The following is a 16,247-nucleotide window of genomic DNA, read 5'->3' as shown; positions in this document are numbered from 1 at the left end:
GTACTTGAATCTCTACTATGGAAATGCAGCATGACGGATAGTTTTGCTTCCGCACATGTACCAATTTCTCATGGGCTCGTAGCCTGCAATGGCACCGGCGAGGCCCTTCTCCGCTTCAAATCATGCCACTTTTCTCTAACGGTGATGACCTCTCCCAGCTGTCGCGCTCGTTCGCGGCCCTCGCCCAGCTCTTCCAACGTCTTTTGCTCAAGCACGCGGGACCCATCCTCATCCGCAGCCCATCGCTGCGAGTCGGGCAGGTACGCCCACGAGAAAATAGCGCCGACGGCGACGAAGGAGCCGAACAGCAGGAAAATGAGCCCCTGCCGGTTCTCGGCCTTGTAGGACGAGTTGATCCAATAGACAACGAAGAGAGCAACGATGCTGCCCAGCTTACCGGCGGCAGCGGAGATGCTGTGACATGTACACCGATAGCATGTTGGGAAGATTTCGGCGGGGATGATAAAGGTCAGAGTGTTCGCTCCTGATGATACTGTTAGCTCTTAACCCAGGCCAAGTGTTTGGCAGATAAATTCTGTTGCGTGACCCACCAAAGTTGAACATGAAATGACACAACGCCACAAATACAACTGTTGCCGGTGCGCCAGAAGTGCGGTTGACACCGTAGTACACGCAGCCTGTTATCACGAATAATATGGCCAAAACGAAAAAAGAAACGGTTAGCCATAGCCTGCGGGGAATACGGTTGGCTGCCACGACGAAGCAGGCGCTACCGGCAATAGAAGCAATAGACACAGTCAGCAGGTATTGCTTCGCCTGTTCCAGGAGCACGTCGTAGATAGTGTTGCAAGGCAGCGTCGCATCCGTCTGCCAGACAGGAAGTTTACCTGTCTGATTCCACATCTGTGCTGTTGCGACCCCGTCGGGAAACTTGGAGTTCCAACATGGTAGCCTATCGTCAATGGGCTTCGGCCCAGTAGTCGCCCACATGTCGGACAAAGTACCTCTATTGTCTAGGCTGAGACCGTAGAAGCTTACATCGAGAAAGAACCATGTTGCAGCGGTGCCTGTAGCGTAATCAGTACTGTGAGATATCCTTGGAATGCGACGGTAGCAGTGAGTTACGAGATTGCCGACAGCCACACAACGCAGGGTAGCGACTCTACCTAACAAGTAATACCAGTTCCCGTCCTCGATGAAATATTTGTATAAGTCATCTTTGGAAAACTGAATCGGCATGGTTTGCTGCGAGTTTGTAGTATGCATGGCGTCATTGGTGGCCATAGAATACCCCGACGTTGTCCCAGGAGGAGCACCGTAGACCCTCTGCGTGTTCCTCAAGGCTGTGCCAGGCTTTTTCCTGACCTCAAGGCTGTACAGTCCGCAGTCGAACAAGAAAAAACGAAATATGATGGCAAGCAGAGCGGGAACGGCGCCGGAACCTATAACAATGCGCCAGATACCGTCCACAATGCGGCGGCATTCTCTGTCAAACTTCATATCAAGGCCGCACTGCATGGTCTTCAGACCTTCGCTCCTTTCGCGGCCGAGAAGTACCCAAAGACCTACAAGCTGGGCAAGAGCTTGGCCGATGGGCTGCATCATGAATGTCTGGCAACGCGTTATCAGTCAGTGCCGATAAGAATTACAAACAAGAGCCGACTAGCTAGGTAGCTTACGGAAGAGATCATGGTTCCCCTCGACTGGGTGCTTGACCATTCCGATGTGATTACAGCGCTGAGGGGGTATTCTGCGCCGATGCCTATTATATATCATTAGTCGTGTCATCCAGGTACAAGACCTGCATCCAGTAACAATTACTAACCAATCCCCATCACGAAACGCCACTATTAGGTGCCAGTACTGGTTAGCAAGCGTTGCAGGATGCGAATGCGGCAGCTCCGTAGTGGACGGACGAACTCGTACCCAGGTGAACAGCCCCAAAAAGCTCATATCGTCGAAGCCATAGCTGCTAGTAGCCACACCAATGGTCGATACAATTACCAGTACGAGCTCGATACCGTAGAGACGGGTTCGGCCATAAAAGTCGGCGAGGAACCCAAACAGCAACTGGCCAATGACAGAGCCAAGCAGGGTGAAGAAGTTGATAAGCAAGCCTTGCCATCTTGCATCGGGCGATGGCCAGTATACAAAGGCTATGGAGGCAAGAATGACATTTGTAGAAAACAGGTTATAGCTTGAGAGGGTGGTCAGTCGTGAGTGGAGGGCGTTGAGGATGACAAGGGGACAGGCCTACGAGTCTGTCAGGAAGCCAGAGGCGGCCACCCCCCAAATACGAAGATTCCATGAGTTGAGATCGAGCTCATAACGCAGTTGGTCGCGGTCCTGGAGGGCTGATGAGCAGATGATACGTCTAGGGGCCAGCTTCGAGACAAGAGGACCAAGGCAGGATTATGACGAGATGAGATGAAAGCGACAAGAAGATGTAGGGCGAGGGCCGAGATGCGGCTCGTCAAAGGCGGGCCGCGGCGCACGGAGCGGAGCCGTCGAGTCACATACATAGGACGGAGTTGAGGATATATCATTGACGGAGGCGAGCGGACGGACGTACCTGGCGGTCTCGGGCGGACAAAGCAGAGCTATCACTGCCTAGGAAGCCTCGATTCCTCCTCACTAGAGGGTCGGGCAGAGCCGACATGGCTCCGGCGCAACGGCCCTAAGCTCTGCTCACCAGATCAGGTACCTTGGGTAAAGCCGGTTACGTTAGGCAGGGAGTCGCTTCGTCGGGTGAGAAACTATGGTATGAAAAGACGCAGGAGGACATGTAACCCACATGGGACCGAAGCTGACAGGAGCTGCGTTTCCGTATGGCAAGACGAAATAAAAGTCCTCGAGCAATGAGGTATGTGCAGACACAGGTGAGAAGGTTTGGGCAGTCGGAGAAAATGGTCGCTTCGCCAATACGCGTTTCCAAGGGTTGGTTATATGCGGATAAGGGAAACCATTGGGCAATTGACGTGCAGTGTGTGGGATGGTTTGTAGTTCGAAAGAAGGACAAAGACAGGACGAAACACGCGCAGATCTATAGGAGGTACCCAGGTAAGGTACCGACCTAGGTCGGGTGGTAGGTAGGTAGGTATCCTGGCCGGGCGAGAAAAAGTCGAGTTCGGGACAGAGATTATTGCCAGAGCAAAGCAAAGAAGGAAGAGATAGCACACTCAGCCAGGCGCAGAAGGGACGCCAAAAGCAGCCCGGGGATCGTCAAGTGCAGACTGACTAGAAAAATCCGGTGGGTTATTCCTTACCGCAACTGAATCGAGCCTCCGCGTCTCCCTCCTTTTGCCTGGTTGAACACCTTGACCCAATATCTGGTGTTGGATTGGATGTTCCCAATTCAGCAGGGAGGAGGTCATGCACAGCCCAGCCCAGCCCAGTCTGGGAGTGGAGGCGGCAAGGCTGGTTCGCTCTTCGATGTTGCAACCCTCCCACATTAAAACCAGACCACTGAGTTTCGTTGGAATATAGTCTTGTTATTGAAGGGTCTGTCTCTACTTGGAAGCACCCGCATGGATCAAATGCGCAGGAGACGTGTACGTAGGTACTTTTCAAGCGTTTTCGCACGAGTATCCCTGATGAATCCAAGGCCTTGGTTGCGATAGCCAAGACAGACCAGAAGGTGATTGATGCTTGCAGGTTGCTTGGGTGGACAGAGAGCTGAAATCCGCGACGAGAAGCGCAGTCGCCAGTCGCTTGAGCATGCAGTCATTGTTAGCACTGTCATTGGCTGGCCCAGTCCGCTGGCGGCCGCGGCCAAGTCAAGCCATGGCACCGACCGTTAGCGTCTCCTAGACGGCTGACAGGAACCCCACCCAACCGTTTTTGCTTGGAGCACTACAAGGTACCTCCTCCTCCCTCGTACCCAAGGTAACTTGGGAGTCGAGACCTAGACGGACGTGGACTTTGGCCAATTCAGACCTTTTTCCACTGTACCTACTCAATCAAAGGTCTGTCTTGTAGAATTCCCGTTCCTACTCTCCGCACCTCCATCACCGCCACCGCTGCATTGTGGCCCCGCTCCGTTGGTCTGGCCAGCCCTTCCCGTCCTCGCTTGACTTTTGAATGTCGCTCGCTGTCTGCCGTATGCTGCCCTGTCTCGAGATAATATCCTAGGTACTCTACGCCTTCGACCTCCATGTCGCGTTCATACGGCGCCGCGTTAGTCTTTACCGGAGGTCGCGACGGCACCGAGAACTGAGGCCCATCAGCTATAGAGCAAACGACGGCTCCCCGCGCACCGCGTCTTAAATTCAGAGTTCTGACTACCATCCGTCCTGTGTCTCGGCGATCCTGCTCCTCTCAGGTTTTCCTTCTTCCCTGTCCGAACTCATCCCACATCGCCCTCCGTCCCAGGGCTTCCAAGTTACACGTTGTTCATGCCAAGCGGCACGTCTGTTGCCAATGCAGGCTATCCGACGCCTCACCGTGTGAATGCATTCATTCCAAGGTTTCTCCCCGCCTGCGATACCCACGACGAGACGGACCGGTCATATACCCAACCAGCACATACTATGCCATGATTGTACTTTCAACTTTGCACAGCTTACTTTGATTTGTTGACCATAGCCGAGAGTTGAAAACAAGGAACAGATAGAGGCCTCCCAAGCATGGCCGCCTCGTCCTCCTCTGGCTCTTCCTTCACTTCCTCTTCCCTAGGCCGCCCACCCTCCTACGACCAACCATACGCGAGCCCCCTCGACGCGACTTGGACACCGACTTCGGGTGCCTCGACAATCTCAGCTCTCACATCCGAGGCCTCGGCGCCCCAGGCCTCTCTCCATCCTCTTGATCTCGGCCCTCCTGGTTACCAAGCCACCATGTACGATCTACCCGCCCGTCACTCGTGCTTGTCTCCAGATACGCACTGCGGGCACATTTCTCTCCGTCGTCGCCAAGACAATTCATGTTTCCCTTTCTGACACGCCCTATATTCCAGAACTCTATTTGAAAACACACCAAACGAACGAACCGTCTACCTGGGCCCCTGGGAAGTGGTAGGCTCTGAACAACGCCGCGTTCTCTGGCAATGCAGCTACCAGAGCGAGCTTCTAGAGCATTTCCGTACTTTGCCTCCATTTTCCAACAGAACGCTTGCCGCCAGTCTGACCGCAATCCAGTTCCATCCGACGTTCCGGCCGATATCTTCCCTCATACTCTCCATGCCCGTCATCGCCCCTACACAGACCCATGCGAGCTCGAACTTTTCGTCAGCTTTCGTGAGCCACACCGGGTCCGGTATACCACAGGCGAAGGCGTGGTAATCCACGACCATCTTATGGAGGTCAAGTATGAGTTCACTACTGTCGAGAGTTCGATCCGGTTCCAAGGAGACGTACGTCGGAAGGATTTGGTAGACTACTATGATGTCGATGTTGTGTGGTCTGACGTTCACGGAAGAACAGACGGCTTTGGCAACATCAGAGGCATGGGACTGGTACAAAGGCTAAAGCTTTGGAGGGACCGCTATTCGACCTACCACTCGCTGACCGTATTCGCCAATCGCGCGGAAGGTCGCCAATACCGGGAATATGAAATGCATAACTTCGACGGCGAGCTTCGCAACCGCGACGATCGGCATCGCCAAGTCCGCCTCACGGTGCGCGGAAGCCGGCGCAGCAGTGCCCCGGACAGCAGCGGCTCGTCCCGTTCGCGCTTCACGTTTTCGCATCGTATGCGTCTGCGCGTACGGTCAGGCCCTCAAGGAGGGCAGCCAATCTCGGAAGCCGGCTCGTCGCCTGGCACTTTTGATTTTCGGTATTTGGGTATCCAATTCAGCAAGCGTGAAGGTACGAACTGAGCAATCCATACAGCTTGGATCATCCTGTTTTATTCCTACCCATCATTCAGTCAAAGGCTGATCTCATCTGCAATCAACAGACTATCGTAGGTTCCTTGGAAGTTGGGCCGTGGCGCACAGCTGCGACAGCGAGTTCAATGGTATACCGTTCCCACCACATCACGTCGAGCTACCGTCACCGCAAATACTGCCAGGGGATATGTCGGAGCTTTCATCACCAGATATCTCGAGAGGCCTAGAGCCAGTCGTTGAGCCGCCAGATTCATACGATTCCGACTCGTCAGCCTGAAAAACGACAAGCTCCAATATCCATGATGCTCCAGAGTACGGACCGAGAGTCAGATGAGACGGACGTAACGAGTTCGTGAACGACTGGTTCGCCTTTGGGGTGGCGTTGTCATGCAATGCCCATCACTTCAGGTTTGGATCTTCCAGGCCCGAATTGTACGACGACGAGCAAGCCCAGCAGAGTCCAGGATGGGTCGAGGGAACAGGCTGGAAATATCGTGTCAAGCTATTGTGGGGAGGGGAGCACTGGCCTGGCTTAAAGCGGGCAGTGGTGGTGTGCATGGGACGAAGTCACTCCTTTGAGTTTCTGGTCCGGGCGTTGACAGGATGACAGGATTGACAGGGCTGTGTATGTACACATGGGCCCACTAAAACGCGCTTTCAGGGATATACCGATAAGGCCCGGCGCGGGGTTCCGGTGCTGAGCTGAGCTGAGGTGGGGCTTCAGCAAACCAATGTGGTGGTGGTATTAACGTCACCATGGCTTCATACTGCAGCTCCGCAGCTCGGGAGCCTGCCTGCACACACCTTGCTCCAAAATCATCCCACTACCAACATCTGCTGATGATCCCTATCGTGAAGGTCATGCCATTCCAAATCACTCGGTCAGCTCTCTACTCAGCGGCATCGGACTCGAAGTTCAATTGCAGCCTTGACACCCTTGTCAGGCGGTCATTGTAACGACGGTAGATAAAGCTAACTCCACGGGCTGCATCGAGGCCACGAACCGAGACACAGCTTTCCTACGACAACGTTATTATCACCCGCTTGGGTTTTGGGACGAACTCTTGGCATCGCCATTTCTACACCCCCCAAAGTGCCCAGCATGAAGGTCATTCTTGCCATCAACTCGGGATCTAGCTCTGTAAAGATCTCGGTTTACTCCGCCGAACCTAATCGGTCACCTCTTCAGATCGCAGAGGCAGCCGTCAGTGGTTTGACGGCCCCACCCGCACAGGTCACATACATGCGTGGCGGGGTTGAGGTCAAGACGAAGGAAGATCTCGAGGATGATCTATCAGCTCAGGCCGACGCCTTCAAGGTTCTTCTCAAGCTACTGATTGAGGACTCGGAATTGCCGCAGATCAAGAAAAAGGGCGATATTGCCCTCACCTGCCACCGCATCGTCCACGGGGGCGACTATCCTAGCTCTCAAATAATCACCCGGGACACATACCATCACCTTGAAGAGCTGAGTGACCTTGCGCCCTTACACAATGGTCCCGCTCTCGACATTGTCAACTCGTGCGTGAAGCAGCTCCCCGACGCTGTCAATGTCGCCTGCTTTGACACGCAATTCCACACGACGATTCCCGCGCACGTTCATACGTACCCCATCAACCAAGATGTTGCCAGAAAGAATCACCTAAAAAAATATGGGTTTCATGGCGTCAGCTACTCCTTCATCACTCGAGCCGTCTCCGAGTTTCTCGGCAAGGAGACCAAAGATCTCAATATCATCGCCCTTCATCTGGGAAGCGGAGCAAGCGCATGCGCCATCCGCAACGGTCAGAGCTGGGATACCAGTATGGGCTTGACTCCTGTTGCTGGCTTGCCTGGAGCCACCAGAAGCGGCAGTGTAGATCCCAGGTCAGTGATTGCGGTCGCCATTCTCACCTTGTCCAATCTCTCAAAAGCTTACTTGTATGCGTACAGTCTCGTCTTCCATTACGCAAGTGACGTCGGCAAGCTATCCCCCAACTCGACATCACAGCTGCACCTCACCAAGGCCGAAGATATTCTCAACAAGCGTAGTGGATGGAAGTCGCTTACAGGAACAACCGATTTTGGAGTAATTGCTAATTCGGATGAGCCGGCCCATAAGCTTGCGTTCGACATTTTTGTCGACAGAATATGTGCCTTTATTGGCTCTTACTTTGTTACTCTCAACGGCAACGTAGACGCGTTGGTCTTTGCAGGGGGCATTGGCGAAAAGAGCGACAAGCTGCGGAAGCGGGTCGCCGAGCAATGCGCATGCTTGGGCTTCACCATCGATGATGCTCTGAACAGCAAGAAAATCGTAGATACGGTCCAGGAGGTTGGCAAAGACACCAAACGTCGTACGTTGGTCTGCCAGACAGACGAGCAATACGAGATGGCAAGGCTCTGCACCGAAAATGAAGCGCTCTGGCAAGAGTAGGTCTTGAGTCGCAAGGGGAGACGAACGATTCCCGGCGGGATCGCGATGACAACTCGAGACCGCGGGTTTTTATTTCCGCACATGCCATTAAAGCCACCGGTATATGGGTTAGCAGAACGGCGCTGGCCAAGGACGGGTGGGACGAGCTGCCAATGTTGGACTAGGTGGGGAATAATACCTAGATCCTAGCGTCTTTGAAAAAGAAGGATATGAAAAGGGACGCGGATGCATCAAAAATGAGCTAATGCCAATACCATACAAGGAGCCACGCCCCAACAGACACTTTGACACCTTCCCCATCCCCAAGACCAAGCCGTACAATCGTGCGATGGCGCCTCTTGGGAATGCGACGACCGTTTGCACCATAATCCAGCGTATTCGGACCAACAAGCACCAAGGGATGCCCCAGCAGTGAGCGGGTGGGCGGACAACATCTTTGTGTCGCCCTTGTTCCCCAGCAACGCCCCGAAGTAGGGGATGGAGCAGGAGCGGATTTTCGATCGTGATCCATTACAGCATGGCGAGGCACGATGAACCCAAGCTACCGGGCATTCTTCTCCCGCCCTCGGCGTTGAGAAGGGGGGGGGGGGGGCGGAGAAAAGAAGAAAAAAGAAAAAAAGGGAGACAAGCCTTCCCCCCAACTGAGCTTTTTTGGGGGGGGGAGAGTTTGGGGGGGGGAGAGGGGGGGGGGGCTGATAGTGGCCCGCCGTAGACGTCGACCCCAATGCTCGGTCCGGAGAGGCTTCTGCAAAGCTCTGCCATGTGGCTGTACGAATACGTGTGTGCATGTCCCAAGTACGGATACATGTAGGGAAATTACCAGCCAAAGCTGAGAATAAAACAAGGGCTGGGGGGGAGATCTCGATCTCGAAGAAAGATCCGAGACGGCCCTGAACAACAATCCCTCCATACTCTCTATGCAAGGGGAGACCTGTTTCCCCCTCACCCAACCATCTGGTCAGCTCATGTGACTCTCACACCCTGCCCCCTCCTCCTTTGCCGGCCTCTGCGACCGCAACCCGATCGGGAGGTCGATCAGGTCGGAGGATCCGCCATGCAGGTTACGATGGAATTCTTCCAAGCTCATGGCCAACCGCTGAGGCTGACTGCTTGGAATTCTTCGTGAGGTGCCAGGCGTGGCATCGAGACATTCCAATTAGGCAAGTTTTGAAAGGGACTGCACATGCATGTTTTGAAAAGTAGGTATTTTGTTTGGTTGTCTTGGACACCTGTATGGTGCCAAATTTGTAAACGACTCTTGTCCACATCATAGTAAACCCGACATCGTGTTTGCGAAGGGTCGTCTACTGCGTCGTGAGCGCATCCTTCAATGGCCAACTGCCCGCTGTCATCGCTTTTTGACTTCAAAGAGAACCCCCCACCGCCTCGTCTTCCTCTCCGAGACAACCGTCATGTATACCCACACTCCAGCCCAGAAGTTTCCTGTCCCACACAATAAATAAACAATCGCAGTGATGCGTCTGCCCCTCGAGTAGTAGCTGGTTGAATCGAGGATTCGGGTATGTATACGAAACCGCGAGAAAAGTAACGCCAACCAAGAGAGAAATCCGCCCCGGGGTAGTAGCCTTCAAATAATATTCAAAGCATTAACGCCATTCCCGTTTTGTTGCCTTTGAATCCACCTCGTGTATGTGCGTGCAGGTGCGCCATTCGTATGCTTTGCGACCTTCTATCCCAAAACCCAAGTGAGTAGTAACAATAAAAGAGGATAAAAAAAGATAACGATAGAAAAGTGGAAGCTCCCACATGGCCTCCGACGTAAGAGGTATCGTCAAATGTGCCCAAACGCCAGCCCTACGAAGTCCAATTGCTTCATCAGTCATGTAAAAGAAGCGGGAGGATCATGTCAGAAAAAGTAGGGTGTAAAACGTGACGCTCTTCAAAAAAAGCGGGCTGTGCTGCGTCCTCGCCCAGTGGTCGTGTTGAAACTGTACGGGGGGAGTGCGCAATGGTCTGCCCAATAGACATTACCAGGAACCTCTTATGCACCCTCTTGACACGCAACAGCCATAGCTAATGCATCAAGGCCACTGCTGGGTGTCCTCGCCGCGCTGGGGCGGCTGAGAAGAGGTAGGTTGAGGCCACGCATATCCCATGCGCCGTTGGCAGCAGGTGACGGGAGCGGCGCCTGACCGGGAGGGTACCCGTACGGTGATTCCCCTTCCCACATGGGCTGGTCGCGAGGGCGGCTGCTGGCAGCGGCCTTCGCTGAAGATGACGAAGATCGGCGGCCTGAAGATGCCAGCCCGCCAAGCGAAGAGCGAGCTGCGGCCTTTGCGGAGGCAGTAGAGCGAGACTTGTCTTTATAGTGAGTCTCCAAATGTTGCTTCATGTTGTCGGCTCTTGTAAACTTCTTCTGACAACCGTGGAAAGTACATTGCACGGCCTTCTCAGCAGTGTGGATCTTGGAGTGACGAGAAGCGTGTCCCGAGGTGGTGAAGGTCTTTTCACACCCATGGCTGTCGCGGTAACGGCAAGGGTAACGCTTTCCGGGGCGCTCGGGCAGAGGTGACGTCGCTGAGCTATCCTCCTCATATGAGTTCGCGCGGCTGGTGTTGGCGTAGGCAGGGCGCTTCGGAGGCATTTCGTACTCGTCGTAGATGGACTGTCCAGGGAAGGCGCCGACTCTACTTGGGTCGTATGTGGTGGGAGTCATGGGCGACAAAGGATCGCTGCTCGCGTTGGAGTCGTATGAGTCTGAGCGAAGGAGCTCGGGTGTGTGTGGAGAGGAAGAATTGCTGCGCGGCGCCGGATGAAACGGTTGAGAGATGATCTGGTTTGCTGTGTGATAGCTGATGCGCTGAGGCATGGGCTGGACAGTGGGTTCATCATTAAGGAGGGAGACCTGGCGGCCGGTGGCATCTCGAGCGTGCATTTTGACCAGGTTGATCATAAATCGACAAAAAGCGAGTAGGTAAGGCTAAATTGCAGACGGAGCCTCGTCTTCAACGGATAGCACCAGTGGTGGTGGCGGTGGTGATGGTGGTTGGCTATGGGGTAGTGACGGACGGCGATGTCTATTCCCACTACGCGTTCAGCATAAGGGTCGGCGATGTTAGTGTGCTGAAGGATGTCCCCTGGATTGGTATAGGTTTATGTGTGTGAAGAATGGTGTTGGCTAATGAGGTTGGACGTTGGTAGGAGAGAGAGGGGAGAGAGTAGGAGCAATGGGGGAGCGGATGAGGCGCGAGAGGGTGAGGCGCAAGTCAAGTATTATACCAGGTTGGTAGCTCCTTGACAGACGCAGAAAGAGCGAAAGAGAGAAAAGCTCGGAAGGGTCAGCGGGTTGGAAGGGGAGGGGTGGGCGGAAGCGAAGTACCGCAACGAGGATAACTAGGGCCGGCTGGTATAGAAGGACTAGGTAGTCGTCGGGAACTGTGCAGAAGAGAGAAAAGCTGGATGGGGTGGATGAAAGAATTGGGTAAGGGCATGGGCATGGGCATGGGCATGGGAAAGGAGAATTGCGCACCTTTTCGTTGTTCACCGGGATGCCGTAAAAGGTACGTGGGCGGGAAGGTACCCGGCCTGAGTTGTCCAAGGTTTAAACAACGCTAAGAAGAAAAAGGTACATCTGTCAAGTCGCTGACCAGTTGTGGTATGTGCTGCAATGTAGACAAACAGGGGTCAAGCATTGAGCAGCAAGGAAAGACCGGTACCTTTAGGATTGAGGGTCCGGCCGAGGCGTGAGACACACCACGCTTGCTCACCCTCGCCCCGCCCCGCTGACTGGCCTCTTCCACCTCAGTCCCCTCCAGTCTCCACCCATCAGACCTCACTCTCACTTCACTCTCACGACACCTGGGGGTCACACACTGTCTATGTTGCACCCACCCCTGGTTCCAACCTCCATGCTCTGCAGGGTAGCCCCCCAATTATTTGCGGCGGGTGGCTACGTACCCCGGGGGTGAGGAGAAGGTGGATTCAGGGCGCCTGAGCATTGGGGGGCCTTTTTTTCTTTTGTTTTCCACTGGAAGGAACGGCGAACACGCACACGCACACGCACACAGCACACAACCCATCCGGTTGCCGCAGTTTCTTCCAAACCTTACTACACGCCCACTCAGTGTCTGGCCTCGATGTAGTAAAACTTCAAGAGAAGAGAGAGAGAGAGAGAGAGAGAGAGAGAAAACGAGGGAGAATATCCTTTGCAGTTAGCTAGGAATTACGATCACACATGGCCATCAATGATAATGAATACTATGTGAGTTGAGTTGGCGATCTTCAACCAAATTTCTTAATGTAGTCTCTTAATCTGACATGCCCCCATTGCTGAATCCCCAAGTCCCGTCATTTGATATTGTACGTCTAGCAATGTTATTCTCTACAATACCGATACATCATCCTGTTATTGTGTTGTGAAGTACCTTGTATCCCCCCCCTTTTTTGTCCCCCCCCCCCTCTTCATCTTGTTTTCTTCCTTCTTCTTTTTCTGACTTGCCCTCCATATGTTCCCCGTCAATCGATCGGGGTTCCCCTCTCACTCTGACGATGTACCCACCTCATCTGTACGCACATGCAGACGCAGACTGACAATACTAAGACGGTTCCCGGGACCAGCCCATACTCGTTCTTGTTGCGTATTTGGCAAGCCTGGTTTTCCCTAGTCGTTCCATTCGGTTCTGGGCCCGTTCTACCGCCGTTGTCAATCACGGATTGCGCATTCTTTTTGCCGACTTCCTTACTTTCGACTTGCAGACCGTCATTTCCCTCTCTGGGATACTACCGACTCCACTCGTCTGGGGAGGTGGAAAACCCTATATCATGGTATCCTTCTTGGTCATCGAGATGGTGGAATATCTACTACTTGTGCGAGTTCGAAACACAGGAGCTGAAGCTCCGGCCAGGTGCGCACCGAATGCGTACCGCAGGACTGCGTCCACTATTATGTATTTTCGCGACTTCAACATGGCAACCGAACATCGGGGCACGTCGGCACATTGACACGTCGACAGCTACCCCGTCCGTCTACGCGACTCGCATGGTCGTTCATGAACCCTGGAACAGCCCTCTTGCACCCCGTTTCCAGGGTCGTCCCCAACGCTTCCCGGCTTTTCGGGAAACATAGTGGTTGTCCTGGAGTGAGACACCGCGACTATTGCCTTTCTACAAATTGGGCGTCAGTCGCATCTGTGGCGAAGGTGTTTGCCAACCGTCTAGCTGACTTGAGTTGTATACGTGCTTTCACCGTTGTCTGTTCGTTGAGCCTGCAAAACGTAGTGCCTGGGCGGTGTCTCCGGAGACGAATCGCCCAGTATTGTTATCGCACACATCACAAGAGACAGATCGCGATCTCGAATGAAAGTGGACGCCCACCTGACTCGGCCGTAGTGCTATTGGCCCCAGATAATAACGAGTGAGACCCTGCACAAACCGAGGGTCCGCGAGTATGACGTCAGTATCCGGTCAGGGTTCCAACAATGTTGCGAAAATCCGACAGAGGTGGTACCCTCGAGGCATGGCGGTGCCGAACCAGGCGTTCGAGGTTGTCCCTTAGCCTCCTAAGTGGTGGGACTTGGGTTACGAAGGGACTCTGATCGATCCAGCCAGGCGGGAAAACACAGTGATCAGATTTACTGGAAGGATTACTCATGACTCTGGAAACTGCCCGACTTGTCATGCCATTGGCTACTTCTTGTTGTTGTGCCATGCATCGTCAGTCTTGGGCGGTGGTGGTTTCCTCGAGGAGACGGGAAGAGAGAGAGAGAAACTCCAGAACTCGGCTTGGGGGGTAAGAGGGTACCTGAATTGCATGCGGCACCGCGAGGCAGATACCGCAGCTGCACCCCTACCTTGCCCAGGCTGGCGTGAGGTAGGTACCTAACCTACAAGTAGGCAAGTAGTAGTGTAAAGAAGGGGTCACCGGTCTTGGACACACACCCTCCCGGTCCCAGTCCCCGACCCTACGCACGCCCTGCAGGGCGCCGCAGTGCATGCTCTGGGAGGGAGATTTCCCTGCCAATGTCGTCATAGGCAGGTCAGGCTGATCAACTATGTACCGAAACTACATTGCACCGCCCTGCGCCTGCCGGAGAGACACAGACAGTACATGCCACTACCGTACAGAAGCCGAGAAATGACTGGAGGAGGCAAGCGGTAGTCGATACCTTACCCTAGGCCAAACCTGGCCCAGCTGGAGACAGGCGACAGGTTTGTTTCGCAACGTTGGTCCTCGGGTTGCGAGAGACTTTCATCGTTTCAACAGAGCTGACCGAGTGTTGCCCGTCCCGTTGCCCGTTGCCGGCTTGAATTGTGGCGCTTTGAAGTTGGATTCGACTCAGCTCTTGCCGGCCCATCCGCAAATCAACTCTGTAAAAGAGGCTGGGAAGTCTAAAGCCGTTGTCTTTATGCTTTAACGACTTTAGTCTATGCGATTCCATCGAGTAGGGGCCTTGTGGCCCCTATCGCGCATGGGAACGGTGGCCATCTGAGAGAGGCACGTAGCGTGAGTTGCTTCGACTTGGGACGATTTGCTGGGCCCGAACTCGTCCCAGTGCAGGTGTCACCGGCCAGCTTGCCCGAAGTGGAAATTTGCGCTGGGGCAGCGGGTAGTTTTCAAGGATGCTGTAACGGATACCGCGCCTTTGGATACCCAGTAGTGTACATGGTACGTTACTCCCTCATCGGATCTGAGTCGGGGACGTCTCTCTCCGTCCAGTTTGACACCAACATGATATCAGCTCCTAGAGGGATCGGCCTTGCCATAACGGCGAGAAACACGTCCAAGTATACGATTGCGTGCGTGGTTCGTTGCGATGGAGACGGGGCGAGTCGACATCCTGGATGTATGAGATTATTGTCGCGCTTGGACTGCCAGGAAACGAGGTATTTCTCCCGAGTTCCAAAGCAGCCAGTCTATAAAGAGGGACTGAGATAGGTAGGTAGGTAGGGTATGCGCAGTAGGTAGACAAAAGCCTGCTTCAAGGGTTTGACAAAGGTCACACAAGGGGTCTGTCTTTTGGGGCGGCCTTGTGGCAGAAACGGCACCAGGGGGTAACTTAGGGACGGAACGCAGGATAGGGAAGCATAAAAGGAAGTACGGATCGAGGACCAAGTTCAATCGGCCAGCGCATATTCGACCGGAAAGGTTCCCGAGGAAGTGGAAAGGACTGGTCTTGGTGTGGCGTTGAAGGGTCGTTTAGCTTACTCTGCCTTGCTTACGTACCAGGCCGAGAAGAGAAAGAATCGGCCTCGATCGAGATCTTGCTGCACTTTGACTCAAGGCAGGTAGAAGAAAGAGGGAGCCCCTGCCTCGGACGATTGGCGGTCACAGGAAAGAAAAAGAAAAAGAACACAGCGGTACCTGCTGACACGTGTCTTGGCTACCGTGCGCGGGTTAGAGGGATATGAATGAATACCTACCAACCTAGCATTCGGGGGACAAAAAAGAGAACCGGTTTTCAAAAACCTATGGCACTACCTTTTAGATACCTTTGAAATAGAGAAAAAAAAGCCCCTCTTCTTATATATCATGAAATTAACTTCAAGGACTTTAGGCGCGTCTATAAATCCAATTTTTTTGAAGTATTGAAGGCTGTATTTCTCATTGTAATACTCGTGGTAGTAGTGGTGGTGGTGGTCATAGTAGCAGATCTTTTTTGTCCCCCGAGTGCCCAGATACCTAGCTAGTACGAAATATACGTACAGTCACACAACCTGCTCTGGAGACTCAAAAAGTTCCTGCAACGCGCCTTGCCGTTTTGGTGGGATATTATTCCCGTCCGTCTGGTCACGTCGAAGTGTACCGCCGTTTTTACACACACCAACAGGGCGATACATATCCTAAATTCCATCCTGATTTTGGATGGTTTTCCTGTCGCTGATCACTTGGCGTTGCGCCATCTGGAGAACTCCCCAAGGCAGCCTAGGTAGCACGCGCCTTGCAAAAAAAGTGCACACTTTAGAGCCTACTACCATAGAGGCTATTAGTCCACCTATTTTATAGCAATCATATAAGAATCAGAATGTTAAAAATTCTCTTATGAATTGATAAGAAATAAATATAGGCTTTTTGCACTTCTGATA

At 53.5% G+C, this 16,247-nt stretch overlaps 5 protein-coding genes across 5 annotated transcripts; 3 read left to right on the top strand and 2 right to left on the bottom strand.

The window, feature by feature from the left end:
• Positions 1-68: 68 nt before the first annotated feature.
• On the bottom strand, positions 69-2,620 carry LY79DRAFT_506880 (phosphate transporter; the record flags this gene model as incomplete). Its single annotated transcript, XM_060553764.1, has 8 exons — positions 69-484; positions 552-1,028; positions 1,128-1,572; positions 1,641-1,723; positions 1,787-1,808; positions 1,888-2,158; positions 2,219-2,307; positions 2,534-2,620. The coding sequence occupies 8 exons, from the start codon at positions 2,618-2,620 to the stop codon at positions 69-71; spliced, it is 1,890 nt and encodes a 629-aa protein (XP_060418811.1).
• Positions 2,621-4,586: 1,966 nt separating this feature from the next.
• LY79DRAFT_506969 (uncharacterized protein) lies at positions 4,587-6,065 on the top strand (the record flags this gene model as incomplete). The annotated part of the gene is made up of 4 exons (XM_060553772.1): positions 4,587-4,798; positions 4,916-5,040; positions 5,097-5,765; positions 5,857-6,065. 4 exons carry the CDS (start codon positions 4,587-4,589, stop codon positions 6,063-6,065), a joined length of 1,215 nt encoding a protein of 404 aa, XP_060418810.1.
• A 553-nt stretch (positions 6,066-6,618) lies between these two features.
• LY79DRAFT_327590 (acetate kinase) lies at positions 6,619-8,325 on the top strand. Its single transcript, XM_060552473.1, has 2 exons — positions 6,619-7,654; positions 7,721-8,325. Exons 1-2 carry the CDS (start codon positions 6,891-6,893, stop codon positions 8,202-8,204), a joined length of 1,248 nt encoding a protein of 415 aa, XP_060418809.1. The 5' UTR covers positions 6,619-6,890; the 3' UTR covers positions 8,205-8,325.
• A 1,881-nt stretch (positions 8,326-10,206) lies between these two features.
• LY79DRAFT_587159 (uncharacterized protein) lies at positions 10,207-11,100 on the bottom strand (the record flags this gene model as incomplete). The annotated part of the gene is made up of 1 exon (XM_060560735.1): positions 10,207-11,100. The coding sequence occupies one exon, from the start codon at positions 11,098-11,100 to the stop codon at positions 10,207-10,209; it is 894 nt and encodes a 297-aa protein (XP_060418808.1).
• A 1,543-nt stretch (positions 11,101-12,643) lies between these two features.
• Positions 12,644-13,454, top strand: LY79DRAFT_327351 (uncharacterized protein). Its single transcript, XM_060552471.1, has one exon. It carries the CDS (start codon positions 12,739-12,741, stop codon positions 13,288-13,290), a length of 552 nt encoding a protein of 183 aa, XP_060418807.1. The 5' UTR covers positions 12,644-12,738; the 3' UTR covers positions 13,291-13,454.
• The last annotated feature ends 2,793 nt before the right edge of the window (positions 13,455-16,247 follow it).

The sequence above is a fragment of the Colletotrichum navitas genome (assembly GCF_030913465.1).
Source record: "Colletotrichum navitas strain CBS 125086 chromosome Unknown LY79scaffold_6, whole genome shotgun sequence".
NCBI lineage: Eukaryota > Fungi > Ascomycota > Sordariomycetes > Glomerellales > Glomerellaceae > Colletotrichum > Colletotrichum navitas.
The sequence above is the reverse complement of the archived record's forward strand: the minus strand, read 5'-3'. Positions and strand labels throughout refer to the sequence as shown.